We start from the raw sequence: 27,355 nt of genomic DNA on the forward strand, positions 1-27,355 counted from the left end.
CTATCCCGGCCGTTCCCGGTGCCGCCTGTCGCTGTCCCCGCTGTTCCCTGTCCCCCCTAGTCCCTAACCCGGGCCGTTCCCTATCCCGGCCGTTCCCGGTGCCGCCTGTCGCTGTCCCCGCTGTCCCCTGTCCCCGCTCCCGCCAGAGCCCACACGGACCGTGGGCGTGGCCTCTGGCGAGGGGCGTGTCCGGGGGCGTGGCCTCGTAGGGCCTTCCTCCCCGGGGCGCAGTGCCTCTCCCGCCTGACGTCATCACCGCGCGCCGCCGCTCTCCGCCCGGCGCCGCCATGTCCTTGTGGGTGTCCCGGCTCGGCCGGGCCGCGGCCGCCCGGGGTCGGCGGGGGAGCTCCGGGCCGGGCAGCGCCGCGCTGGGCTCCGCCCTGCCGGGGGAGGTGAGTGGAGGTGGCTGGGCAGGGCTGTGTCCGGAGCTCCGTCCTGCTGGGGGAGGGGGTGAGCAGAGACAGCTGGGGGCCGGAGATGCCTCTCCCCGGGGCCGGGCTGTTCCTTGGGAAGGGACATTGCCGGCAGGGAGCTGGGAGAGGCGGCGAAATGCGAGGCAGACTGGAGCAAGTGCAGGAGAGTGCAGTGACCTTCGGTTGCGGCTGTGGGCAGTAGTGCTGCGAGGAAAGGAGTGTTCGATAGAAATGACCGCCCCTGTGTGAGGGAGGGCACTGCAGTGCTCAGAATGAGGTTTGTACAATGTTTATCGGGGCCTGGGGGAGGCTCTGAGCGGGGTCAGAAAGGCCCTGCCTTCAGCCCCATAGCCTAGGTGGGTCCCTCTTGCCACCGCTCAGAAATGGTGCATTGAAAGCTGTATTGAAATGAAGCTGTAACTCTCCTGCGAGTGGGTTTAGTGTTATTATGTGCCCAGAACCACAGAAAGTACGAGCAAAAGTCTAATGTGTGGTCTCTCTTGGGAACTCTGGGTGTGTTGTGTGTCTGGCCTTCAGACTGAAAATTGTTCCATGTTTTTTTCTGTCTTCTCAGCCTTTAATTTGATGAACAGCTTTCCTGCCTAACCACTGCTGCAGTTGCTAAGCTGAAATGACGGTGCTAAGGTTACTGAGTGAAAACTTGTATTAGATGCATAAGAGTGTGTCCTGTGTGTGTGTCTGAAGAAACAGTGTTTGAGCTGAAAAATCCCTCCAAAGCTGCTGATTTCCATGTGTTTTTCTCCAGGCAAGAATCCACGCCAGCCCTGAGCAGAGCCTGCAGTATGGGTGGCTGGCCTATATGTTGGGAGAAAGGACCAGCAAGAAGTTCACAGAGCACAGCAAAGTCTTTACAGTAGAGGGGAATCTGTCTTCTGGGAAGGGCCAGCTGGCCCAGCAAATAGCAGACAAACTGGGTATGTCTCACTCTGTCTGTTTCCCCGAGAGCTGACAGAGTTTAGTCGTGGTTCTTGTGCAGAGGAAGTTCATCAGAGCAGCAGTTCCTGACTGGGAAATGCTGGAGGGAGTGGGGAGGCTCTGTGGGTGATGTTGGTGAGGTTTGGGATGGGGATTTGTTGTGAGTGAAGCTGCAGTTCTAATGGAGTCTGTGTGCTCCCCGGGAGCTTGGCTTTTCCACGTGGATGTGCTTGGAACAGCTCAGCTCTCCCTGGGCCGTGGCAGAGCTCGGAGTTGGGGTTCGTTGCCCTCTGCTGTGATGGGCAGGGGAGCTGTTGAAGGAGCAGCTGTGTGCTCAGTAGCTGAAGAGGTGTTTGCTGCACATGAGCACAGCTTATTTCTGCTGTGGGTTTCTTCTCTTTCTCAGGGATGAAGTACTTCCCCGAGGCAGACATCCACTACCAGGACAGGATCTCGGGGGAGGGCAAGCTGCTGCCTGAGAAGTTCAATGGCTTCTGTAGCCTGGAGAAGTTCTACATGGACCCCGAGTCTCCCGACGGGCACTCGTACCGCCTGCAGTCCTGGATCTTCGGGAGCCGAGTCCTGCAGTACGCCGACGCCTTGGAGCACCTGCTCAGCACAGGTTGGGGAATCATGGAATGGTTTGGGCTGGAAGGGACCTTGCAGCTCCTTTTGTTCCAACCTGGAGCCTGCTCTCCCTTGCAGGTCAAGGCGTGGTGCTGGAGCGCTCTCCCTACAGTGACTTCGTGTTCCTGGATGCCATGTTAAAGCAGGGATATGTCCACAAGAGATGTGAGTTCCTGCCAGCAAAAGGAAGCTGTTTGGCCATAATCTCTCAGGAGTCTGGTAGTTAACTTTACTTTAAAAAAGAAACAAAACATTCCTGCTTGGAAGGAGGGATTCCTTTAAAGGTTCAGTGTTCATGTGTTGTACGTTGCTGGGTGGAGCTAGTCTGGTTTCAGTGGCAGCGAGGAGACAAAAGATAAAGGGCAGGGATTGAAATGCAAAGCGTTTCATTTGTAAGGAAAAACCCTTTTTCGCTGTGAAGAGAGTCAAACCCTGGAGCAAATCACCTGGGATCTCCCCCCTGGAGATACTTGGAACGCTGTGGGTGGAGTTCTCAGCAGAGTGCTTGAACCGGGTGATTTGGGGATGTTCCTGCCAACCTGAGTGATTTGGTTTGGGGTTATGGGTGCTGAGCTCCTGAGCTGTTGCTGCATGTTCTTAGCAAATCTGTTCTTTTGGCTGCTCCTGAGGTGGACATAACTGTTTTCTTGACTGCCTCCTGGTTTTGCTGTTGGATTTAAGAGGTGTATATATTTGTTTTTTGCCACCTGCTGTAAGTTACTGGATGGCTTTGAGAGGTGATAATGATGACCTGTGTCTGCATTGCTGAGGCAGCAAAGCCCAGCAATCCACAGTTTAATACAAAATCCCAGTTTGGATTGTACTGGAATCCTTAGGGAACAAAAATCTTGATTACAGCTACTGCTGCTTATTGTCTCTAAATGGTGGAGGAAAAGCTGAGATTCCTGTAAACCCGAGCCAGGAATAAAGTCCCTCTTTGCTACAACTGGGTTTAGATTCTTAGATCTCAGTGCATGGAAGTTTTCTGGAGAAAGTTTTTCTGTAAACTTCCTGAATTCTGTTAGAGGAGAGGCATACCCTGAACTTGCTCTGTGAGCCCAGAAGAAGAGACTCCAAATACAGAGGTGGGGAATGTGATTTGTTTGTGTTTTACACAGGCCTTGATCACTACAAAGAGGTCAAGGAGATCAGCATTTCTGAGTTGCTGCCACCTCACTTGGTCATTTATGTAGACGTGCCTGTCCCAGAAGTGCAGAAGAGGATTCAAGAGAAAGACAAGGTAATTTGATCTCTAATTATTGCCTAGTTCTTTCTTATCTTTATTATTACTTGTCTCTCACAATTGCTGCCTGCTAATGTCTGTTGTAATCACACCTTATGTGGAGTCCTGTGGGGTTTGCTGCTGAATGCTGCTTCTGAGGAGCTGCTTGTCCTCTGAGGTGTGAGATCTGTGTCGTGGTGGTGACTCTGTGGGTATTCTTGTATGCTTGCTTTAAAAAGGCAAAAAAAAAAAGCAAAAATCAACTTTTTGTGTGACTGCATCAATATGCTGTCATTTGTGGAATGAGAAATTGTTTTAAGAGCAGGTGAATTTTTGTAGCTGCCACTTCAGGAGCTGTGGGCAGGTGATGTGCTGCTTGCAATGCACTTAGAGATGATATATTTCTTATTCCTGAGTGCCAGGAGGCCAGCTGGGGTCCCTGGCTCCTGCTTCCCAGTTGACTGCTGCCTCAGTCCTGTGCTGGGGTTCATGTGTGAGTCACCTGGGATCAGCAGGTTCACTTAACTCCCTGGATTCCAGCAAATCACTGCTGGATGACTGCATTACTGAGCTAGTCTTGGCTCAGGAAAGCTGTAGGGTGCTTTTGGGGAATGACTAATGTAAGTAAGGTTTGTAATTTGGGGTTTATTTCCCCTCTTTCTTTGATACTTAGATGTGTACTTGTAACTGTTTGCAGATGTGTTACGAGGATTCAAGGATGTTTGTCTTGCCTTGTTGAAAGGCTATGGGAAATGCAGTTTAACTCTGGGAGACCTGATAGATTAAAAGAAGGCTTTGATTTATTAGAAAAAAGTTCTCAGTTAAGAAGTTCTTCATGTACTGGGGGAACCTGTGAGTTCTTGGCCCTTCCGAGCATGAAAATCAGTGGCATTTCTTTGAACAGAAACTGCTGATGTAGCTTGTGACTTTTTGGGTGCTGGGCTGTGGCAGTGCTGAGCTCTGTAGGATTTATTTGGGGAACACATGGTAGATGAGAGAAATTCCTGGTGTTTTGTAAATGTGGCATTGAAAGTACACTGTGTGGAAAGCAAACTGGTTAACAGCAGGGATGATATCCATGAAATTTCTCAGGAGTTTGGAGTGGGTGTTTGCCCATGCACTTGTCTGAAACTGTGGAAATAGGTGCAAATTTGGCCTCCCTATAGAAAAGGTGGACTCGGACAGTCTTCTCCTGTTTTCTGGCTGGCTATTACAGCTCCCTGGAACGTGTAGTTAGCAAGGATCAGTCGGTCCTTGGATAGCTGGGGGCTGCTCTAGATATTTTACGGCATGTAAGGAATTCCAAACACTCCAAATAAAACTCTTAATTCTTTGAAACTTTCACTCGTGTGCATGTGGTTCACTTGGATGTTTGACTGTTTATCCCAGAGTGAGCCCTTGGCAGGTGGTGGAGCAGACCTTGGAGTCTGTGCTGGTGGGAAAAGAAAGTAAGCTAATTCCACAGCTTTTTCTGTTTATTTGTTTGTAGCCATATGAGAAAAAGGTGTCTCCTTCCTATCTCCAGAGCATTGAGGATGCTTACAAGAAGACCTTCCTACCAGAGATCAGGTTAGCAAAGCAAAATGTTTTACTTCTTAGATCTTTGAGCAAAAACGTGCGCAAACCTTAAAATCTCTGCCAATATCAACAAATCATGTGAAAAAATCCTCCTTGTGCTGCAGGGTACAGTATTGTGCCCTCGTGAAGGGGTGCTGCACTCACAGCATAAGAACTGTGTGAGTGTAGTTACTTCTGCCATCCCAGAAGCCCGATGCCAGTGTTGCAAGATGAAAAGGGGCTCAGGAATGGTGTGCCGAATGCCACAGCTATGGCTGTGTGTGTTTGCACGACCTGAGGAGAGAGTGATGCAATACAAGCTTTTCTCAGGCCTTTTTGGAAGGCTTTAGGGCTTTTCTCTCCTCAAGAAGTGCTTTCAGTTGTCCCAGAATCCCAGAATGGTTTGGGTTGGAGGGACCTTAAAGCTCATCCAGTACCACCCCCTGCCATGGGCAGGGACACCTTCCACTATCCCAGGTTGCTCCAAGCCCTCTAGGACCTGGCCTCTTCCCTGGACACTTCCAGGGATCCAGGGGCAGCCACAGCTGCTCTGGGCACCCTGTGCCAGGGCCTCAATGGTTCCTCCCTGGTTCCTTCCCAATATCCCCTCTAACCCTGCCCTCTGGCAGTTGGAAGCCATTCCCTGTGTCCTGTCTCTTGCTGGGCTCCCCTGGCTTCCTCTCTGGGAAGCAAAAACGTGTGCCCTGTAACCTTGGATGAAACAGAGCTTGCCAGCTCTCCCAGCTCTTATAAAAGAGCTCTAGGAAAATTAAAATTGTCCTAAAAATCTGAAAGCAGAATTACGGTCCCTCATAATTCTTGAAGGGAAACTCTCAAAGGGTATCAGATGAATTAACTGTGTAAGTTCTGGTGCGTGCAGGATAGAAATCAGAGTAGATTCCCAGGTGTTTTGTAGCCTGCCTGTGTCCCCCTGGGGCTTGCTGCATCTCCCAAGGTGGATCAGTGTGGTGGCTCTGCCAGCTCCTGAAGCGGGTAACTCGATATTGAGCTTGTCACTCGTGCAGGCAGGGGTTGTTGGTGTCACGTGTGGTCAGCGGCCTCCCCGTGTGTCCCCACAGCCAGCACGTGGCTCTTGGAAGGGAATGGGAAGCCTTGGGAATGTCATCTCCCTGAGAGCAAAGTGCTGCAGTCACTGGTGGGGAGAAAGCTGCTGCTTGTTCTCTGGAGCAGATCAAGCCCCAGGTGCATCTCGTGGTGCTCAGTGAGGCTAAATCCTAAATCCTGCTGTGATTTCACCTCCTTGCCCTCTGTGCATACATGGTCAGTGCCCCTGTTGGGCAAACCCCCTCTGCTCGGCATCCTGGCAGCAGATGGGCTCCCAGCAGCCTGTCACACTGATCTGTGTCTCTGTCCCCTGGCTGTGGGGGAGCTGGGAGTGTGTGAATCCAGCTCTGTGCGCCTCAGGGTGGCTCCGATCTGGGGTAAATGCAGAAGCCACAGCTGCCTGAGCTGTTTGTTTGCTGGCAGTGGCGCAGAGGGCTGTGTTCATGCTACCTGTTACCTCTTAGTCTGCCTAGTTTGATTCCCTGACTCCTGGTAATGCCCAAAATCTGGTCCAAACAGGCTAACAAGAGTTGCTATAGACTGCTGAGCAAACTCCTGCCTGCTTTCCACGTTGGCGTTTGTTTGCTTGTTCCTTGAAAAGCAGTTTGTTACTGGGCAAAACTCCTGTTACCTTGTGCTGTTTCACTGGAGCGGCCTGATGCTGCCTGAAGTGGTTTATAGTGGATTTTTGCCTTAAAACTGATGCTTTCTTTCTAGTTGACTTGTTACGAATGTCTTTAATGTTTTTATTGGTAGTGAGATTTGTGAGCTGGGTGCTGTGGCAGGTACTGCCTGGTGATTTGGAACAGTGTTTGGGTTCTGTTTGATTTTTCTCTTTTCCTGGAGCAGAGCCTTAAGATTGGTAATGTTCTCTTTCATATCCAGCACTGCTTCCACTGAGCAGCTGTTTTTTCTTAAGGAAAGCTCTGATAATCTGCAGAGTCACTGAGCAGCTGCTTTCTCTTAATGAAGCCCTGATAATCTGCAGAGTCAAATCAAGAGATGGGATGAAGTGATTTGATCGGTGTCCTTAATGCAGTTGCTGGTGTCAGGCTCTGTTGAAGGCTGACCTCTCCCTTGGGCTGATATTGAGGAGAATCTCTCATTCCAGGTGCCTGCCCCATGCCTGCAAGTGTCCAAGGCCAGGTCCTACAGCACCTAGAGCAACCTGGTGTAGTGGAAGGTGTCCCTGCCCATGGCAGGAGATATGGAACAGGGTGAGCTTTAAGGTCCTGTCCCACCCAAACCATTCTGGGATTCTACCAATTTTTCTCCACACTCCTAAACTTTGTTGTGTGATGTTTGGTATAACGTCCACATTGGGCATCTATTCCAGGACCTTCCAGCTTCTCCAGCTGGAAACAGCTATTGCTGAATGTGGCTGAACATGTGTGGTTTGAAAGGTTCGTGTAGGAGCTCCTGTTGTGGCTCTGCTCTGCAAGTGCCTTTTCTCTGAAGGCTGCTGGCTGATGAAAAAAAGCAATCTTCTAACCAGGAAACATTACCTTTTAAAAAAGTTTTTGCAGTTACAGATCATGCTGCCTATACTTGTACTCATTCAGCTAGCTCAGCCTGAGTAAATAGTGACAAATGAATGCATTCTTCTCTTGAAATGACTCACAGCTAGTCATGCACTTGGAAAAAAGGAAAATCTACCGCAGTTTTGGGTTAGACTGAAAATTTCACTTATTTTCGAGTAGATTGGGCAGTTGTAATAGGGGCAAGTATCCACACGAAGTAAATGAAAATAAAATCACATGTGTGGTTTAAAAAAAATTTTTCCAGCTGAAGTTACGTAGATATCCAGGCCATTTGCCCTTTAAAAGCAACTTTCCACCAGCAAAGAAGCAGCTGACAGGTGCAACAGGAATTCTAGGAGCAGTCTAAAAAATGGCAATGATTCTGGTTTGGTGTTTATGCCTTTTAACTTCATTTCTGTCCCTTTTGGAGCAGCAGGGGAGGATGGGTACAGCAGTTTTATCAGGGGAATTCAATTTCTGTGTTCTTTGCAGTGAGAGCAGTGAAGTTCTGCAGTACACAGCAACTGCAGCTGAGGATGTGGAGAAGGTAAGTTTTGCTTTTCTGGGAGTAAGTTTAATCGATTTCCCTTAGTTCAGTGAACTTTCCCCCTCAAGGAGGGTTATTAGCAGGGTAAGAGAAGCCTTTTGCTTCACCATTGTTAACTGTCCTGTCTAGCTGCTGTTCCCTGAGGGAAAGAGCACCAAGGTTTTTGAGACTCTGACCAGGTTTTGGGCCCATTTTGGTTCTAGGGATAGATGTCTGTTAATAACAGTAATATGATGTTAACTGGATGATAATAATAATCCTACGTGGAAGCTTGGCAAGGAATCATCCCCACTTGGGAGGAAGGAGAGGAGAATTACCCATGGGCTGTCTCCAAGGGCTTTTTGGGTCTTCATCCTGATGAGATGAAATTTTTACCCTACTTATACACAGCCCAAACCCCCTCTCCTCCTATGTTATGTGCAGTGTGATCTTGGCAGAGAGTTGAGTAATGTATACATATGTGTGGTAGCCTGTACCTCATTAAGCTTATTAGCATACTCAGAGCGTGTATTTTAATATTTCACTGCCCTAATCAGACTAAAATTACATTTTTGCCTGAGGTGTCCTTCAACGTTCTGGTTATATGACTGTGTGAAGCAGAAAAGATTGATAAGGACTTCCCTGGTCCTAAAATTAAGACTCCATTTGCCCCCACAGGTGCACTGCTGTTTGTCTCTAGGCCTTTGGGTTGCCTTTATAAGAACAGGGTTGTGTGCCACATTCTGGGTCCTCTGCTGTTGTGGATGGATTTTTGGGTGCTCCTGCACTTGATAATAAAGGTTATCATTAATAACCAGTAGACCTGTGGGATGGTGTGGGTTTATACCCCTAAAAAATGGCTGGTGGCTTCAGTGTGACAGCAGATAATAAATACAAAAATGCACAAAAAATCAGGCTGAAATGAACAAAAAAGCTGAGGTTGTGATGTGAATATAGAGAATAATATGAATATATTGTTAATATTATTATATTTTATTAATGAATATATTATTATAATAATATATGAATATATTAATAATATTAATATCTTTTAACATATCAAAATAAAATAATATATAAAATATATACTAATAATATTAACATATTAATGATATTCAAAATAGATTATTAATATGATTAATTTATCAATTTATTAATAGTATTGACAATATTAATATAACAATATATATTTTATTAATATATAAAATAAATTATATTTAATTTATATATTAATATATAATATATATTAATATTAATATATTAGTATTAATAAATTAATATTTCATGATATATTTTAATATTGTTTCTTGATATATTTTAATAAATATTAATGTATTTTAATTGTAATAAGTTATATAAATAATATATTTTTCTGGATAGCGATATAGAAGCAAGGATAGGAGTTGAGAGCTGTGGTGTTTCAAGATGGGTTCTTGGTGAATTAAAGGAAAGTTGGGATGGGGGTTAAATGCCTGATTTTTTTCCCGTTTCCTTCTCTCTGGACACATCTCCAAGTGGTCAGAATAAAGCAGGTTGTTTGGTCCCTAGATTTTTTTGTAGGAAACCCCATTATTAGAGATTTGATTTTAATCCTTTAAATCAGGGTTTAAAGTCAGTCTGAAGCTCTTAGTGTTCAAGGAGGGACTCTCCTGAGCTCAGCAATCTTGTCATTGCTCTAAATAGGGTCATCAGATGCACCAGTGCAGTCTTTGATTTGCTTGGACAAATCTGGACTAGGGGAAGAATTATTATTTGGAAGTTAAAGTATAATGCCACAGAATGGTTAAGGTTGGAAAAGACCCTGTAAGATTATCCAGCCCATGATGTTGTCATTGTCAGTGACAATGGGTATTGCTGGTAGATACTGATACTTGAAAGAATTTGGTTGTTTTTTCCCCCTTTTCTGTTCAGATTCAGTTTCCCTCTGGGATGACACAGAAGAAATTTGGAAATAAGGATTGGCAGGAGAGCTTTGGCTTGTAAGGTGTGTATTTACACAGGTGTATCCTCTTGACAGACAGCAGTGTTCATTAGCCCACTCCAATCTGTTTGCTTAGGGATTTGGGAGCTGAATTTTTATGGCCTTACAGTTTAATAACTTTTGGGTTGTTCAGAGCACACATACACAGCTTAGAAACGATTTTTTAAGTGTCCTAAAAAGGTCAGTTGGGGTTTCCTGTTGTAATTCACTTTGCTTCTAGTGGCTGAAGGAGTAATGAGTGCTGAAATGAGCTTCATTAGGATGTTTCACACTTGTTTAGCTTGAGGGTAAAACTGGGAATACAAAGCTGGCTCTATGTTTAATTTCTTTTAAAGCCTTGGATATTTGCTCTTAATTCCTGGGGGGTGCCAGGGCTTTCCTTATAAATTAAGAAGTTGTTCTTCTGTCCTGGTTGCGAAACTGATGCCATTGTTAAGGAGCTGCTGGGAGAGAGACCTTCTCATGTGATGATAGCAGTGAGCAAAACTAATTTGAATGCAGATTCCCCCTGTAGCACATTTTGAGCCCATTGTAGCAACTCTGTGATTAGTGCTGTTACCAGGTTCAGAGAGTTTCCAAAGCTTTGCTGTGGAGTGGAGAAGGAATTGCTTGTGTTCAGCTTGTCAGTTAAATAAGTCAAAGAAATAATGGCTGTTTGAACTAACTTAACTTACACCTCTCTTCCTCTTATCTTGGAGTTATGTTGCAGCAGTTTGTGCCTCAAAAGTGTTTATTCAGTCATGTCCAAATCATTATTTCTTACCAATTCTGGTAGGAGTGGATCTTTATAGTTAAGGCTACTTTGTAATAGCACTTGGTTATAATTTTTTAAGTGGTAATATCTGGGATTTAGTGTTTGCAGGGAATAATTACAGTGTATTTAAAGAACACAAGGATTTTTCTTTTCTCATCCTGTCACTTCATCGCTGACATGGGCTCACCTGTCAATGGGGTGACAGTGTGCCATCAGGAATTTGGTCATGACCTCAGCTTTATCCTTTCCCTATGGAAAAGGTCTCTGGAAAGGGATGTTTGGAGCTGTAACAATCTGCTCCTTCCCAGGTTGCTCCTAGGTGCTGTCTCCATCTCATCAGGCACCTGAAGTGCATTTTCCTGACACCAGGGCAGGTTTCCCTCAGCTCCAGGCAGCCAGGTGTGATAAGCAATTACCTCCTGGAGCAGCAAAGATCTGTTTTCTGGTGGATCCAGGCTGTAAGTGAAGCTCAAACCAGGGATTGATAAGTTTGGGGATGGTGAAGGAATGGATTGCTGAGGTGGCATTGCTTATTTGAAGGGTTCTGAGCTGTGAGTTACCTTTCCTTTCATGCATGGGTGGGTTGTGGTGGATGGTGAAATCCTGAGCCCTTGGACTCATCGCTGCAGCTCCTGTAGGCCTGAGTTTTCCAGCCTGAAATGTGCCTTTGTTTCTGTGCTGTGAAGCACACAGCACTGAGGCAGATGCCACACCTGCTCCCCTGCCTATCTCTGAGGATGTGTTACTGAGCCTCTCTGGGAATAAAACTGACCAAACCTTATTTTTGTAACACAAAGGAGTTAAATTTAGACTTATCTCCATTTCCTCCTCCTTCTTCCTCAGGGGTGAGGTTGTATCTTCTTGGCTTTTCAGCCCCAGTGGCAGGTTAAAGAAGAATGTCTTGGATCTGGTAAGAATTTGGCAACAAGGCACCTCTCGGCCAGTTTATTCCCTGCCGTCCAAAGCTGAAAGCACAGGATGTTAGGAGATCCCCCACGTGTGTGCCCAGTACTCCTGGCAGGGCCACAGCCTCCAGAAGTAGACCTGGGAGATGATCATGTTATCTCTAGACATTTGTCTTATTACTACAGCTTTAGCAGTGAAGCCTCTCTCATTTGTTTAATGAACTGTTTTGATTCTTTCATTGAGTTTTGGATCAAACCACCCTTAGAGAGCTTTCTTTTCTGATTCCAGGTAATTGAAGACATTGAGTACCTGAAGTTTGACAAGGGGCCATGGGTGGAGCAAGATGATGTTTCTTTCCATCACTTGAGACTTTAGTAAGTGTGATATCATCCAGCCACTGAGCAATTCTTGGCATTAAATCCCAGGGAAAATGGTCAAAGCCATGAGTTTTTGAAGGTGGGGTTATATTTTGTGATATTGATGCTTGGCACTGGAACGTGGTGTAGCATTTTTGCTGCTGATTGTTGAGACAAGAGGCTCCAGACAAGTTTAAGAGTGGTTTTTATCGAAGATCCTTGTCTGCCCAGTTGGAAGAGATCAGACTCAGACACTGGAAAATAACTTGTTGGAATAGAATTTAATTTGATTTTAATAATTCTTTGCAAATGCATCATGTTTAATTTGTCAGTTTCTTTATATAAAATACAAAGATGTATATAAAGAATATAGCTGCACTTGTAAGGCTGTTAATACCAGAAGTGAGACAGGCTCCCCATTTTGCTGCAACTTCATCTTCATATTGAACGTGCAGCTGGAAATTTCAGTATAGTTACATTTCTAAAACAAAACGTAAGACTTATATTATTTTCATTATTTCCTGGTCATCTCACAGGTTAATAGAAACACAGATTTTTAAATTGAGTATGTGTCCCTAAGTTTGTCTTTGTGACAGGCATTGGAGAAGCAAGTTAAACTTTTTTTGCAGAATTGTGACATTTCTTGCATTTTACTTTTCTGTGCTGTTACTTTAAATACCTCCTAAAGATAGAGATAATGCTCCTAATTGTATGGTTTTTCTATCAAGGAGTGAAGATAAATTGCAGAAGAGCAGTGCTGGGTGGTGTCTGAGAGGATCAAGTCATGATTTGGGTGCATTTTCTGTGTCAAAGATGAGGTTTCTTTGTGTAGTGATTGGAGGATAAAATCTGGTGACTTAGGCCCTAAAAAATGATCACAGTCAGACTTCCTTTGAAAGAGGAAATAAGTTGCTTGTTTTCCTATAGCTCCACACTACTAATGCAGTATTAGGAAAGGATTATTAATTGTGATGAGTAGGAGGGAGTTGAAGGAAACCTTACAATTACAGAAGTGTGTGAAGATACTGTATGAAAATTCTATTTCACAGTTTTAGAAGGGAACAAATTGCTTTAAGGACTGAAGTTTTCATTGAACCTTGGAGGGGGCTGAGTCTACTGCACAAGGCTCTTGTCACCGTAGGTAATAAGAAATTTTTCTTTTGGCAAAAACACGGGGTTGTTTGAAGATCCTAGAATGCAATAAGCTGCTTATTTAAACCACAGAATCATAAAATATCCTGTGTGGAAGGGACCTGCATTGAGCCCAGCTCCTGGGGTTTGCTTTTGATTTTTTTTTTTTTTTTGTGCTGGGTTGTCAGAGCATCGATAAAGGGGTGACAACACATCCTGCGCCAGCCTTGAGCTCATGTTTTGCTCAGCAGAGTGAGGGAATCCTGGGCAATGTCTCGGGCAGCATGGGAAGAGACTCTTTGTAAAAGTGTGTGTTTGGACATGATTTTTCCCCATGGTAACTCCAGAAAGGCAGGGAGCCTGCTGCAGGTCGGCCGTGTTGGAATTGCATGCTGGATTCAATGCCCAGCCCAGGTGTGAGTCCATGAAGCCTAAAGTTGATGCTTTTCTCCCTTTTTCCAATGCCCGAGTAGCAAAGAGCCTGTGGTCCCCACAGTTGTGCAGGTGTCCCGTGCCTATGGGAATTTTTCCTTTGGAAAGTGGTTTTCCTGCTTTCCTGGCACAGGTTCCCAGTGCCTGCCTCGTGTGCAGGCTCCTGCTGCCCTCTCCTGGCTGTTCCTGGCAGGCTCCAGCAGCTATTTAGGATCGTTTAGGTTGGAAAAGCCCTCTGAGATCATGGAGTTCACCATTCTCCCAGCACTGCCGAGCCCACCGAGAGCCCATGTCCCCAAGTGCCTCATCCACGTGGCTCTGGAATGCTTCCAAGGACAGTGATTCCAGCACTGCCTGTTCCAATGCCTGACCACCCTTCCAGTGAGGAAATTTCCCCTCACATCTAATCGAAGTTCTGCCCTGTTGGGTTTTCCATCTGCAGTTGCTTCCTTTGTTGACCTCCCAGCTCTTGGGGCTGTCAGCCCTGCTGTTTTCTTCCACCCTCAGCTTGTACCACTGTGTCTGGGGGACCGGGATGGGTGAGCAGGACCGAGGAGAACTTTTTATTGCACATGGATAGGATCTAATGCATGGAAACCCCAGCAGGGCCTCTGAGTGATTAATGCAGCTCATCAAACCGCTGAGCCCAACCCATGGGCAATCAGTTGCATAATGATCTCTTTTCTCTCCCTGCCTGCCCTTAAGTGCTCTCCCTTGCCCTGACAGCTTGGTTGTGGGGTCTTGGTAAAAGATTAAAAAGGGCTGCATTTGTGGCTTGGAAGCTGGAGGTGTCTTCCAGAGGATGTTCTTCACATCTTCCCTTCCTCTCCAACAGAAACCGTTCTGGCTTTTTAAATGTCTTAGGGAGCTCCTCTGCTGCCACTGCACTGTTTCAGGCATGTTTTTATCTGGGCCCTTCCCAGTGCCATTTGTCTGTCTACATGTATTGCAAAATAAATTGCATTTGCGAGGAGGAGCTGCAGGCTGTGTAGCCTTGCCTGTGTTATTTATCAGCTCGGGGAACTTGCTGTGCTTGTTGCATCAGACAACTGCACAACTAAATCTGATCTGTCCCTGCAGCTCCTTCAGAACCTGGCAGAGAGGGACAGAGACCCTGCAGCTCTGCTTCCCAGTGTAGCTTTGCCTAGCAAGGGGAAGAAGTGTCCCTGTTTAAATGTCTGATTGCAAACAGCAGGACTAGAAGGGCTGGCAAGAGATGGGTTGGACCTGGCTTTGAAACTTCTGTCATGGAGACTCCAAAAATCTCATGAACTATTAACTGTAAAACTTCTGGCACTAGAAGCTATTTTCTTTAGCACCTTGGTTCTCTCTTCATCATAAAATAATAGAATCCCAGAATGGTTTGGGTTGAAAGGGACCTTAAAAGCCCATTTCATCCCTCCCCTTGCCGTGGGCAGGGACACCTTCCACTATCCCAGGTTGCTCCAAGCCCTGTCCACCCCGTCTTTTTGCTGCAGTTGAAACACTTCTTTTGTGATTTCTTCTTTGCAGTGGCTTTTCTAGGTTTGAAGAGCTGTTGTTGCACCTTCTTCCCTTTTCTTGCAGACCTGCTTTTTTTTGGAATGTTTTTTTTTTTGTTCTTGATGCTGATGTTGAGTGTTTGCTCACCAAGGGAGTTGGCTGTGCCTCACCTTGGCCATGCCGTACCTGTTCTGCCTGGCTAAATGAGGGAACTGGAGTCCCTTTGGCAGAAGGAAGGATATTAATTTCCTTTATCAACATAGAACTTATCTGGAATGGTTTTGTGGCGTTGGCTTTTAGGTCTCTCTTGTCACTTGAGGTTTTGTGAGTATGCCAACATCAGGTGTTGAGAAATCCCAGCCCAGACTATGCAAACTCAGGTGGTTTTTGTTGGGTTGCTTCATTAATTTGTTTTTTTCTAAGCTGTTTCCTTCCCTTACCCCACCTTGCACCTTTAGCAAGGTGCTGCATGCTGAGAGCTCCTTCAGGAAAGTCTGGTAAAGGGTCAGAAAAGAATAAACAGTGACAGTTTTCTGCTGGGGGAGAGAAAGAAAACGAAAGAAAGATAAAAGAGGTCTGTAAATGCTTCCTGCTGAGCAAGGAATTAGTCCTGGCAAGTGGCTGTGGGTTTGTGGTTAGACATTGTTGTGGCAATGGGTGTGCTTTTGCTTAGTATTCCAAATTATTTCTGAAGGTGCAGAGAACATGGAGAAGCCATCAGTAGCTTTCATTATTTTCTTGTGCAAATAGCTTTTAGAAGCAGCAAGTTTGTCATTTGGCCCTTAAATAAATGAATTGTGCCTGGGAATTGTCCTTTCCAAATGGCCACTTGGCCGAGATTCGGAAAGGAGTGGATTCACTGCAGCATGGGTGACCACAAAACCTTATTTCCATGTGTGATGTTATGCTTTATATCTGCCCGGACTCCCTTTTGTGCCTTCCAGCACGTGAAATGCACCTTTAATGTTGTTGAAGTTAAACATTGTTGTAGTTTATAGGAAGCATCTTTGCTGTTGATCCTCATCTTGGAAAAGAGCATTTATCCTCACCTCCTTCCATCTGAACTTCGACTGGATTATTATATTTCCTTACAAATCTGTCTGTAGTGGGATAATTTAAAGAGTGAATATCAGGGTATGTTACTGGTTCACTTTTTGGAGCTCTTCACTGCTGGGAGGAAAGGTCCCAAAATTTATGATTTGGGGGTAAAAATAATTGCTTGAAGATGATGAACTTTGCTTTGCTCAGGGCATGTGCTTGATGTGCACGTCAGTATTTGCTGAGAAATGCAATTCACTGAAAACAACCCAATTTGCAGAGTTTCTGGTGCTGGATTTAGGGTTTGGTCAGTGCTGCCTGGAAAGGGATGTGTTTTTGCCAGCCACGTGCAGGTGGCACTGTCAGCCTGTGGAAACCACAGGCAGCAGGAGGCTTTCTAGCAGTTTCTCAGGCATTTTAAATTTGGGATATCTGAAGTGCTGGTGCTGTGCAGAGTGGTGGATCCCGAGATCCATCACCAGAGCTGCTGCAGCTTCCTCCAGGTATTCCAAGGCAGGGTGCTGGAGGTTCTGCCTCCTTCCAGACCCTCTCACTGTCTCAGTACTGGTCCATTTAGGATGGGAATTTGGCAAGGTAGTGTGTGGCATTCAGTAAAACCACTGGTTTTTACACTGCTTTTATAGAAAGCAAAAAAGCCAGAGGGGATTAATGGAGAAGGGTCCCAGGAATGATGGAGCCATCTCCAAGGAGGATGAACCTGGGAGGGGAAATGGAGAAGCAGAAAACTGGAGCAGGAACAAAGTGGAGGCAAGGATGAGGGGCAATACATCATAGATTTGTAAAGAGAAGGATAAGTGTTTGGAAAATAGCTCAAGTCTTTGGAAGCTGTATTTAACAGAAAAGTAGTTCTTTAATCATAGAATGATGATAATGAGTCCTAGAATGGTTTGGGTTGGCAGGGTCCTTAAAGCCCTGGCAGTTCACCCCCTGCCATGGGCAGGGACACCTTCCACTGGATCAGGTTGCTCCATCCCAGCTCCATCTAGCTTGGCTCAGAATATTTCCAGTGATGGGGCAGCCACAGCTTCCCTGGGTACAATACTTGGCTGTTGCTGGGGCAGGGTGTGAACCGAGTGCTCCTTTTCCCTTCAGCGTGCAGGACAAGGCTGGAGTGCTGGATTCCGTGTCCATCCCGCGCTTCGTCCCCGAGATCACCATTGGCGGCTCTGAGTACGACAAGATCTATTATGAGTACCGGGAGGTGAGTGCTGCTGGGGACAGCCAGGGGACACGGCCAGGGGGCTCCTCACTGCTGGGGACACGGCCAGGGGGCTCCTCACTGCTGGGGACACGGCCAGGGGACACAGCCAGGGAGCCCCTCGCTGCTGGGGACATGGCCGGGGGGCTCCTCACTGCTGGGGACATGGCATGGGGACATGGCTGGAGGCTCCTCACTGCTGGGGATACCTTGCCCATTGCTACTGGGAACTCGTGCATTCTGCCCGAATCCCCACCTTTTTTGAAGTCTAGCTTCCCCCCAAGAGGAATAAGGAAGCAAATGTTTTTTTTCATAATCTGATTTTTTTTTCTTTTTGTCTTTAGATGTGGACTAAAGGATAAATGGGTTTTATTTGTTTCTGTTTCTTGTGCCCTGATGGGTCTGTGACCTCTGAAATCTAAGAGGCCCTTAAGTCAGGCAAGAACACTGGAAACCCATGGCCACTCCTTATCGAATGCTGAGGGAGGGAGGGTTTTTTTAGAGGAGGAATTGAATGCTGCCTCACTTCCCCAAAGTGCTGCTGCTTTAAATAGAGTGTTTCTGCACGTGGGCACACATCCAAAGCCTGTTGTGCCCAGTGCTCTCATACACCTCATGCAGGCTCCCACACAGGGTTTTAATTAGCTCCTGCCTTGCTGCTTCTGGAGACAGCAGCTTCCGATCCCCCCGGAGCTCTGCCCTTGTGCTGCTCAGTGGTTCCCTGGCATGGTGTCCTCACCCCACACGGGGCTTGCCTAAGGCCCAGGTATTGGAAAAGCTGCTTGGAGAAGTTGTGGAGCTGATAATTAATAGTGAGTGGCCAAAGTTACAGGTGAGCCTCTGTTTTCCAGTTGGGCTGAAATCTTCTCTGCCACTGCATCTTATGATTTTCCAGGCAATCCTGAAGAAAAAGGGAGGAATATACAATATAAATGGTTAGAAGCCACAATTTGCATAATCCAAAGCCTATCATTTTTCTTTTCCTGGTAGTATAGAGTCTTTTACTGAGATTAAAATGTAAGCTACAGATTTACGGACTTGTTTGGAAGCTGATCTACCAGTGTTTTCTTCTGGAATAGACAGAGTATTCCAATAATTTGTTCCTCCTCGGCTGGCTGTGTAGTGGAGAGGCTCCTGGATTCACACTGTTCTGCCTCATTTGAGATGTGACCTTTCCAGCTTGTAAAAGGGGCTAAAGGTTAAAGCAGCAGAAAGCATCTGAGGTTGTCTAATGGATTTGAAAACTCCCTGGTCCAGCTGAGAAATTGCTCTCAGAATTTCCTCTTCCTTGCTGTCACATTCTTAAATACAAAACTTCAAGCTTGGGCTCAGGATTTTTGGAGCCCTTCCCTCCAAGAGCTGCCTGTGTTGTGCAGCACAGACTTGAGGAGGATCTGCTGCATGACTCGTCTCTAGCACACAGCATCCATCTGCACTGCCTGTGCCTTTCTTCCCCAAGATGAGAGGGCTTTTCTGGGGCTGAGATGTCCCTTTGCAGTAGAGCTGGGAATTACTGAGGCTGCCTGACACACAGCTAGATGTGACCTCAGTGCTGTGTGCTGAGAGCCTGGGGTGAGACTTCTGAAAGCCTTTTTTCCTCTGGCTGTACAGCAGCACGTGCCTCTTTGTGCTGGCAGGAAACGGAGAATGTCCTGGCTCATCCAGTGACTGGCTGCCAGGAGAAATTTGTGACTTGCCTTGCAGATGTAGCAAAGGGATGCTTAGGAGAGGGAATATGGTTACCTGGGAAGGAAAGCTGTGCTCTCGGATTGCTCTGCTCCATGCCAGTTAGTTGACAGCTGAAGCTGAACAAAACAAACCATTGCCAAAATATAATCTCCCTTCTGCAGCCTTGTTTGTAGGCCCTGATTCAGGAAAGTGCTGTGGAAAGTGATAATGTCCTTTGGAATCAGGAGGAGTTGCTTGTTTCAGGAAGTATTCTGTTAAAATTAGGCTACATTAATACTAATTTTCTCTCTTCTAAATGCTTGCATACTTGTAATCCTTCAGTAGTGTGGGGGCTGTACAGGGATGGTGCACAATGCAAAAGATGCTGAGTTTTCCTGTTTTCCATCAGCTACTGGAAGGGGAAGCACAAAGCCAGCCCCACCTGCTGTTTTATGTTCTGAGAATTGCATTCTTTGTGCTGCAACTTTGAAGATCTGGGTTTTTTTTTTTTACCTTACAACTTTATTTAGCAAATGAAGGGCTGAATTCTTTTCTCAGGCAAGGCTCCTGTGCAGAGGTGATCCAGCAAGAAGCCAGTCAGCACAGGCACAGAGAGCAGATGAGCTTCCAGACACCCAGATTTGGGCTGGGAGGTTGTTGGGTCTGTAAAGAGGGAATCACAGCCCCTGCCTTGCCCGTGGCTGTGCAGGGATGGTCACAGCTGTGCTGCCACTTTGGCATTTGAAGATAAAGGGTTTAGGTTCACTTGTAAGTAAAAGTTTAGGCTGACTTGTAAGTAAAGGCTTAATTATGAGATAATTACAGAAGTTTAACTTTGCCTTGTGGGAAATGTGTGCTTTTAAAGTTGGTGTAATGATGTTTACCACATAAATACAATGATTTGCATAGGGGATTTTTTCCCTCTGTAACTACTCATAAATCCTTGAGCTCTCCAATAGGCAGCAAACTGCTGTGCTTTTCAGAGCTCCATGCACACAATTCATGCTGCCTAACAATGGTGGTTTTCAGGGAGTTACAAATTCCAGGTAGAAGCTGGGTTTTGTTCAAAATATTCATTAGAAGCAACCAAGAAGGAGGAGGAAGGAACACTCTTCAGAGTTCAAGATTTTAGTGCGTGTGCTTTTCCATGAAATAATGAGATGGCCACATACAGTGCTGAATACTCGAAACTCACTTTTTTTTTTAATGTATATCCTCTAAATTATGTAAGGGGTCTTGTCATGTGTGAGGAGGTGGCTTTCTGCAGCCTTCTTATACCATGAAGTCCTCTGGCAGGGTCCAGCAGGTCTGCTCAGGCATTCAGGAACTTCTAAGGATGCTCTTCTGGCAAGGGAAAAGCAACCTTTCAGTCAGGTTCTGTAGATCAGAGATAAGCACGTTCATTCTTCAGGGAAGCAACATTATTTTAGGAACTGTCAGACTAGTAAAGGCTTGACTACCCTTTTTTTTCCCTTAACAACTGCTGTATCTCTCTGCCTTTCTTCCAAGTGCACACAATCCCCAGGGATAATGCTCCAAACTCCGTGTGCGCCCTGTGAAGCTGGAGAGCTGGAGCACTTAGGCAGATGTGTTTGCAGCGAAGATGAAAACAAATGGCTCTGTTTAATGGAATCAGTGTACTTAAATACTGTGCTGATGTACTTCATGCTCCTGCTGCATCTCCTGGAGTGGGGAAAAACGGCGTCTTTGACGTGCGTGTGCTTTTCTGTGTACATAAAAGTGCAGCTGTTTGCTGGAATTTGGAGAAGCAAAGAATCACAGAATGCTTTGAGTTGAAAGGGACCTTAAAACTCATCTCATTCCCAACCCCCTGCCATGGGCAGGGACACCTTCCAGTGTCCCAGGTTGCTCCAAGCCCTGTCCAACCTGGCCTTGGACACTTCCAGGGATCCAGGGCAGCCACAGCTGCTCTGGGCACCCTGTGCCAGGGCCTCAGCACCCTCATAGAGGAGGAGTTCTTCCCAGTATCCCATCTAACCCTGCCCTCTGGCAGTGTGAGGTGTTTCCTCCTTGTCCTGTGCCATGGAAAGGTGAGACAAGGCTCTCATTTTATTTCCCTCCCTGTTTTCCTTGGTGGAAGACTGCTTTTGGAATATAGGGATGCTGAGCATGAAGCAAGGAAAGCTTGAGCAGATCAAAGTCCTGGCTACTGCTGTGAGGTGCAATTCAGCTCCTTCCACAGCAACTGCACAGCTCGGCTGCCTTGCCTAACTTCATCTTTGTGCCCTGCTCCTCATCCTCCTCCCTCCTGCCCCAGGGCTTGGGAATGTGTGGCTGGCAGGGCCCTGCAGTCCTGGCTAGCAGCAAGCAGAGAAGAGGGAAGAGGATGGAGGGTGGGGAATCCCACACTCTTTTCCCAGGCTTTTCATCACTCTTTTCCATAAGGATGCAGCCTTAGGAGGGAAGATCCTCCAATGTCTGCCATGCCTCCAGGTTGGAGGTGGTTGCAGGACAGTAGCTTTGAGTGGTGGAAGGTGAGCCTGCAGCATGGGTCAGCTCTGTCCCACCACCCAACACTGAGAGTGCTGGAAGAGCTTGTGTTTGCAATGGGAAATCACAGCCAGCCCCAAAGAGAGGGTGTTAAGGGAAGGCTCTGCAGGTCTGAGGGGCCCAAGAGCTGCTCTGGCCCCTCTTTGGCAGCTGTGGGGCTGAAGGTGGCTGCTGGCAAGCAGAAGGTTAGCAGGGCCCTTAGCTCTGCTGAGAGTGCAGGGACCCCTTCACATAAAAATCTCCTGAAAGAGCTACAAAAGGAATACTTGAGCTTTCAGAAAGCCAGAGTCTGGATCAACAACAGGATCAACTCTTGCCTTTGCAAGAGCAAGGAGCTTAGGATGTCTTTCCTTCTCCATGTTTGCGATTGTTGCTATAGCTGCTGCCTTTGACAGAACCTTCTGTTTTCTCTCCTGCCATTTTTTTCTTGGCTAGATGAAGCTTTCATTCTTTTTAGGATCAAGATCTCCTTTCCTAACTCTGTTTTAAAGGAGGTATTTGACAGCTGTAATGCCCAGCCCTATCTGCTCTTGAATCCAGGAAGGAATGAAAACAGACACACAATAAATTAGAAGAGGCTTCATTTAAGGGTTTTTTTTTTTTCTGTTTTATCTCTGCAGAAGTATTTTTAGCCCTTTCTAAAGTAACAAGATGTTGCCTAGCTAGGTATCAGTAAGACCAAAAGAACCTGAGGAATAACAAAAACCTGGGAATGACAGAGCTGTTGCTCAAGGATACCTGGATTTGCTCCTCTTCCCACCTTCCCACTTCTCCTCTGCTCTCACTAATCCTGTCCATATGGGGAGAGTGTGAGAGCATCCCCTCTTAAGGAACAGGCAGCTTTTCCACCCTGCTCACCCTGAAAAGTATCATGGACAGTTGGCAGGGATATCTATCCCAGAAACAGTAGGGAAGGAGCCTGACAGACCTTGTAACTGTCTCAAATCTTGGGTTTGGTGGTTGTGTCTGTTTTATTTTAGGTGATGGTCCCTGCTGTCCCAGGCACGGGGTGCCTTTGTGAATCAAAAAGACAGTCAAATCTCACTGGCATTAAAGTAATCCATTTTCATCTTGATAGTCTGTCCCTGTGAAAGGAAACGCTTTTTTGTGTGGGAGCACATCCCCCTTTCCCAAACCCCTCTTAATCCCGTACCTGTGGAGGGATGTGATCCCCAGGGTAGATCTCTGTTAAATTAAAATTAATTGGAATCGAATTTAATAGAGGGGTAGCATCTCCATGGATCTTACACTGTGAAGTAGAGTCAGTTTGAGGTGTTTAACTGTGCTGTGTGGCTTGGATTAGTTCCTTGGCTTTTCCCTGCACTCTCTAGTGGATAACTGATCCTCTTATGGGCACTTCTCTTTCCAAAGGATTTTTGTCTTGTTTTTTCAGTGAATGAATGAAGGGCAGGACAGCAGTCATTGAACAGTTCCAGCAAACTGGAATTATTTTAGCCTCAGTTCAACGAAACTTCTGGGTGCTCTTGTTTTTTGGGCTGCGATGGATGTTAACAGCATTGAGGGCTTTATTTGAGTAAGGGATGGCAGGAGTAAGGCTGTAACAAACATCTGTCTGTGCCAGGCCTTTGGGAACCAAGCCACGCGCACCTCAGATGTGCGTGTGGAGGGCAAATTGTTCCCCTTCCTTGCTTTAAGTGCTCTGGAGCACAAGATCAGTGGTGCTGGAGAAGATCATTGAGTCCAACTTAAACCCAGCAGTGCCAAGGCCACCACCAGCCCATGTCCCTAGGTGTCACATCCACGTGGCTTTTAAATCCCTCTAGGGATGGGGATTCCTGGGCAGCCTTTGCCAAGGGTGACAACCCTTTCCATGAAGAATTTTTTCCCTAATACCCGATTTCAATGTCCCCTGATGCATTTTGAGGCTGTTTCCTCTTGTCGCTTGGGAGGAGAGACTTGACCCCACCTGGCTACATCCTCCTTTGGTGTAGCTGTAGAGAGGAACCAGAGGAGGAATCATATGGAGCGATCAGGAACCAAACCCTCCCAGAATCCAGCCAATATCTGCAGCTCCATGTTCCTAGATTCTCTCAGCTTTTAGCTGTGTGCCTACAACACTGACAACCCTTTGGAAGCAAGGATTTCTCCTGTAGGAAGCAATCATCTGCTCCCAGCAGTGGTGGAAGGGGCTATTACTGGGCTGTTCTAAACAGCCTCGGGGTATTGATGAATGAGCCTGAGCTCCCAGAGCAATGACTCTGCTTTTAAGTGCTCTTTGATCGGTGCTGCTCTGAGCAGGCTGTTTATAGAGCTCTTGGAGCTGTGGAGCCCAGCCATCAGCACAGAGCAGAGCAGGAATAGAAGGCAATAATGGCAATTCTGTTTGTTCCCCAAAGGCTGGAAAACAAGGCAGGCTCCTCCTCAACAACCTTTCCAGGTGGTTGGAGCTCTCCAGAGCTCTAGCTGCACGTGCCTGGTGTGGAATGATCTGGAGCAAGCAGCTGGCTGGAGCTGCTTGTTGCTCTTCCACAGCCTCTGCTACTTTATAGGGCTTTTCATCATGTTTATAGTTTTGACAGGCACTTCTGTGGCAGGTTCTTAATTTAACTGATGAGACAGTCTTGTTTTCATCTCTTTTCCTAATGCTCTTTTAAAGTTGAGCAGTTTGATGCCTTTGAGCTGGCTTTGCCTTTGGGTTCAGCTCATTTCAGGAGTTTTGTGCTATGTGTGATGGATTTTATCCCATCCCTCTGGAAATAATCCTCACTGCCAACTTTTGGGCTCTGTGGAGTGTAATGCAGCAGGCCAAGGCTTCATTCTCACTCAGTTTCCATGGAGTGGAAAAATTTGTTCCTTGGTGACCTGGCAGGAGTTGCAGGAATGTGGGGGAGCTCTTGGGGCTGCCTGGTGGAATCTCTGTGATCATAAAATTGTGGAATGGATTGGGTTGGAAGGGACTTTAAATCTCATCTCAGCCCCGCTGCCATGGGCAGGGACACTTTCCATCACCACCCCGTGGTGCTCCAGCCTGGCCTGGGACACTTCCAGGGAACTTGTACTGCAAGAGAAAGTGAATATTCAGTCCCTCTCTGTTGTCTCAGCTGCTGGCAAGTCCCATAGAGCTTTCTCCTGTCTCCTTTCCATCATCTCTTGCAGCTGGGCTGCCCAGCCTAGACAAACCCAGCAGCCTCAGGGCTGGTCCCTGATTTCCATCCCTGCCCTTGTACTGGGCCAAGAGCAGCCTGGGAATTTCAGCTGGGTGCACTTTGGAACATCAGCCTAACCAGAACCAGCCCATCTTACCCCTTGCCCTGCATCCCCACATCTTCCCTGGTGCTCCTACCACACCTCTCTGCAGAATCCTACCCTGTTCCAGCCATGCAGCTCCTTTACTGCAGTCACAGCTGGAAAATGTGGGATTTGAAGAGCAAAGTTTGGCAAAGTGGCCGGTGTCACTTGTGCATCTTGTGCACAGAGCATCAATTCCCATCATCCTGCTTCCTAGGTAATATGGGAATTGTTTACTCTGCTTCCCTCTTCCCCTTTTTTCCCTTTTTTTTTTCTTTTCTTTCTGATTATTTTGAAAGTTTAGCTGTAACAAATCCCCAAACTCTCCTGCCTTTGCCAAGGCCCACTGTGAATGATGGAGTTATGGATGAATACTTATAACACTTGCTTTGATGTCTTGCATGTCTTTAACCAAAGGCACACAGGGAATTTGTTTTGGACAATGAACGTGAGTTCTGTCGGGGTTGATATTGTAGCTTTTTAAAGAAGGCAGACGTACCCAGAAACAAAACTGTAAACTGCTGTATTTTCCCAGAGATCTCCTGTTGCTTTAATAATCTACTTCTCTGGGAATCTCTTCAAGTATCAAAGGGCCAATTATGTGCTGCCTGGAGAGGACCAGGGAGGGCTGTTTTTGTGTCACAGGCTGGTCACAGTTCCTCCCTGGCTCACTGCTGGGAATCCGTGGGGCAGAGATAGTAATCATTTCTGTTCATCTCCCATCTCCTCTTTGCTCAGTGGGGGGAACCTCTCAACAGGACTGTGTGGTTTCTACTGATGTTTAGACAAGACATTAATTGAAAAACCTCAGAAAAACTGATCACAACTGGTTTGTGACAAGGTAGGGTGGGAAGTGTCTCGTGGAGGAGGTCAGGTCTTCTGTCAGCTTGATTTTTAGGGAAAGAAGTGTCTTGGTTTTTAACATTCAAGTGAATAGAAACGCAAGTCCCCTTCCTCAAAACAACAGGCTTCATCTTTTAATAAATGGTTCATTTTTGTGGCCTGACTACAGACTTTATCAAGACTGCATCTTGCTTCTCTCTGCAGGGGCAGCTCTCCCCAACTGGATCCTCTTACATGTTTTTTTGGAAAGGGAAAATCCTCAGGACAAGTCTGGGGTCTTGTGTGAAACCAGTGTTTGTTTGGAGACAGAGCAGATGATCTGTGCTTAATTATTTGGAGAGGCTGCCAGCAGATAGCTTATTTCTAAAGGAAGAGTTTTATTACAGCATCTTTGCTGGCTTCAGCCTTTCTCACCAAACTCATGGGCTTTTTTCCAGTATTTGAGCTCAGAGGTGTTCTGTTCTTTCTTTTTGGTTCCTGGAGGTAGGAATAGATGTTCTGGAGATGAGTTCTGCTTTTAGAACCAGGATCTCACCATCTCTGGCATTCCAGGTCGTGGTCAGTACCTTCCAAAGGGCGCTACTTCAGCACTGAGACTCACAGGCTGCTGCTTAGGTCCCAGGGTCCTTGAAATTCGGGTAAAGGCTTCAAAAATCTTTGGGTTTTTCCATCAAAAAGTGGTTCCTGACTTTGCTGATGAAGGCAGGCAGATACTGTTTTTGCTTTAATGAAGAAAAGTTCAGCTCTTGAAGGCTAAAGCTGCAATTTCATTTGAACAGTTTAATTTAACGTGGTATTTAACTCAATATCTCACGCATGAAGTATTTCATATATTTAATAATGTGTGTGCCTATTTTGGAATGAGATTCAGTTCCTCTTCTCCATGATACAGTTAGGGGAGCCATCTCAGGCTGGGAGGAGCTGGATGAATCCAGGTGGAATGTGGTGCTGAGATCACTGGCCTCATTTTCGTATTTATATTTTGGCTTTTGCAATCCCTCCTTCAGCTGCACAGCTCAGTCTTTTCTGAGAGACTGGTTTTTCTGTAAGTTTTATCATTACAATGTAGAAACAGTATTTCCTGTTCTGTAGATCTCACGAGGCACTTCAGAACTTTGAGGGGAGTGACCAGAGTTCTGACCGAGCTTTCTGCTTTCTTTAGCTCCCTGGGCACAAGTACAAGCCAGGCTACAACGCTGATGTTGGGGACAAGTGGATCTGGCTGAAATGAAATCTGTTCCTGCTGGAGCCCTGGCCAGGATGGACCACAGGACCTGAGGGAAGAGGAGCCACGTTCAGTGCACCTGCTGCACATCACTTGTGTAGCACCAAGGAAACACTGCTGAAATCATTTCCCGTCCCCAGCAGAAGGGAGTAGACTCCCAGAAGGAAAACCACTTCATTCTGGTTTGTTTTTCCCTGAGGAACTCAGGGATGTTGGATAGTCAGTGTGGGATAGCCAAGTGAGCTGGGGCAGGCTGAACATCAGAGCTGAATTTTCTCTTCCTCGAGACTGTGGCACATTATTATCCAGGATTAGTGTTGTTCTGCTGATTCAAGAGGAATTAAACCTGTACCCTCCTGGCTCTCACAAAGTTAATACCTTGTTCTGTCGTGCGTGGTGTTCTATGAGGTTCATTAGAAGCAACAACGTGTTCTGAAAGGCACTGACTGGACCTCAGCAAAGCATAAGAAGTTCTTTGAGAGATGGAAATGAGTTATCTCAATTAATACAGCAAAAATCTCTGCTTAAAATTCTAAAAAACAGTCAAAATAATTGCCAGCAGTTGTACTTACAGCTTCTTGCTTTGATTCTACTATAGAGTGAGATGTTTGTTGGCTATAAAAGACAAGTGAAATTATTATTTTTGCACGTTCCTGAGAGTCCAAGTTGGAAGGGTTCTTTTAAAAGAAATCAT

General features: G+C 46.2%; 1 protein-coding gene across 1 annotated transcript; it reads left to right on the plus strand.

The window, feature by feature from the left end:
* The first annotated feature begins 254 nt into the window (after window positions 1–254).
* LOC128810105 (NADH dehydrogenase [ubiquinone] 1 alpha subcomplex subunit 10, mitochondrial-like) lies at window positions 255–27,036 on the plus strand. The gene is made up of 10 exons (XM_053982675.1): window positions 255–392; window positions 1,180–1,348; window positions 1,756–1,971; window positions 2,055–2,141; window positions 3,095–3,216; window positions 4,688–4,767; window positions 7,833–7,887; window positions 11,796–11,881; window positions 17,060–17,168; window positions 26,599–27,036. Exons 1-10 carry the CDS (start codon window positions 288–290, stop codon window positions 26,665–26,667), a joined length of 1,098 nt encoding a protein of 365 aa, XP_053838650.1. The 5' UTR covers window positions 255–287; the 3' UTR covers window positions 26,668–27,036.
* Window positions 27,037–27,355: the final 319 nt, after the last annotated feature.

This window comes from Vidua macroura, chromosome 7, assembly GCF_024509145.1.
Source record: "Vidua macroura isolate BioBank_ID:100142 chromosome 7, ASM2450914v1, whole genome shotgun sequence".
NCBI classification, from domain to species: Eukaryota; Metazoa; Chordata; class Aves; order Passeriformes; family Viduidae; genus Vidua; species Vidua macroura.

Bases quoted from the DNA above. Each gene is read 5' to 3' on its own strand.
- LOC128810105 (XM_053982675.1), top strand. From the start codon at position 288: ATGTCCTTGTGGGTGTCCCGGCTCGGCCGGGCCGCGGCCGCCCGGGGT. The intron at 4,768-7,832 runs GTTAGCAAAGCA...TGTTCTTTGCAG, and splicing joins ACCTTCCTACCAGAGATCAG to TGAGAGCAGTGAAGTTCTGC. The intron at 11,882-17,059 runs GTAAGTGTGATA...TTTTCCCTTCAG, and splicing joins TTCCATCACTTGAGACTTTA to CGTGCAGGACAAGGCTGGAG.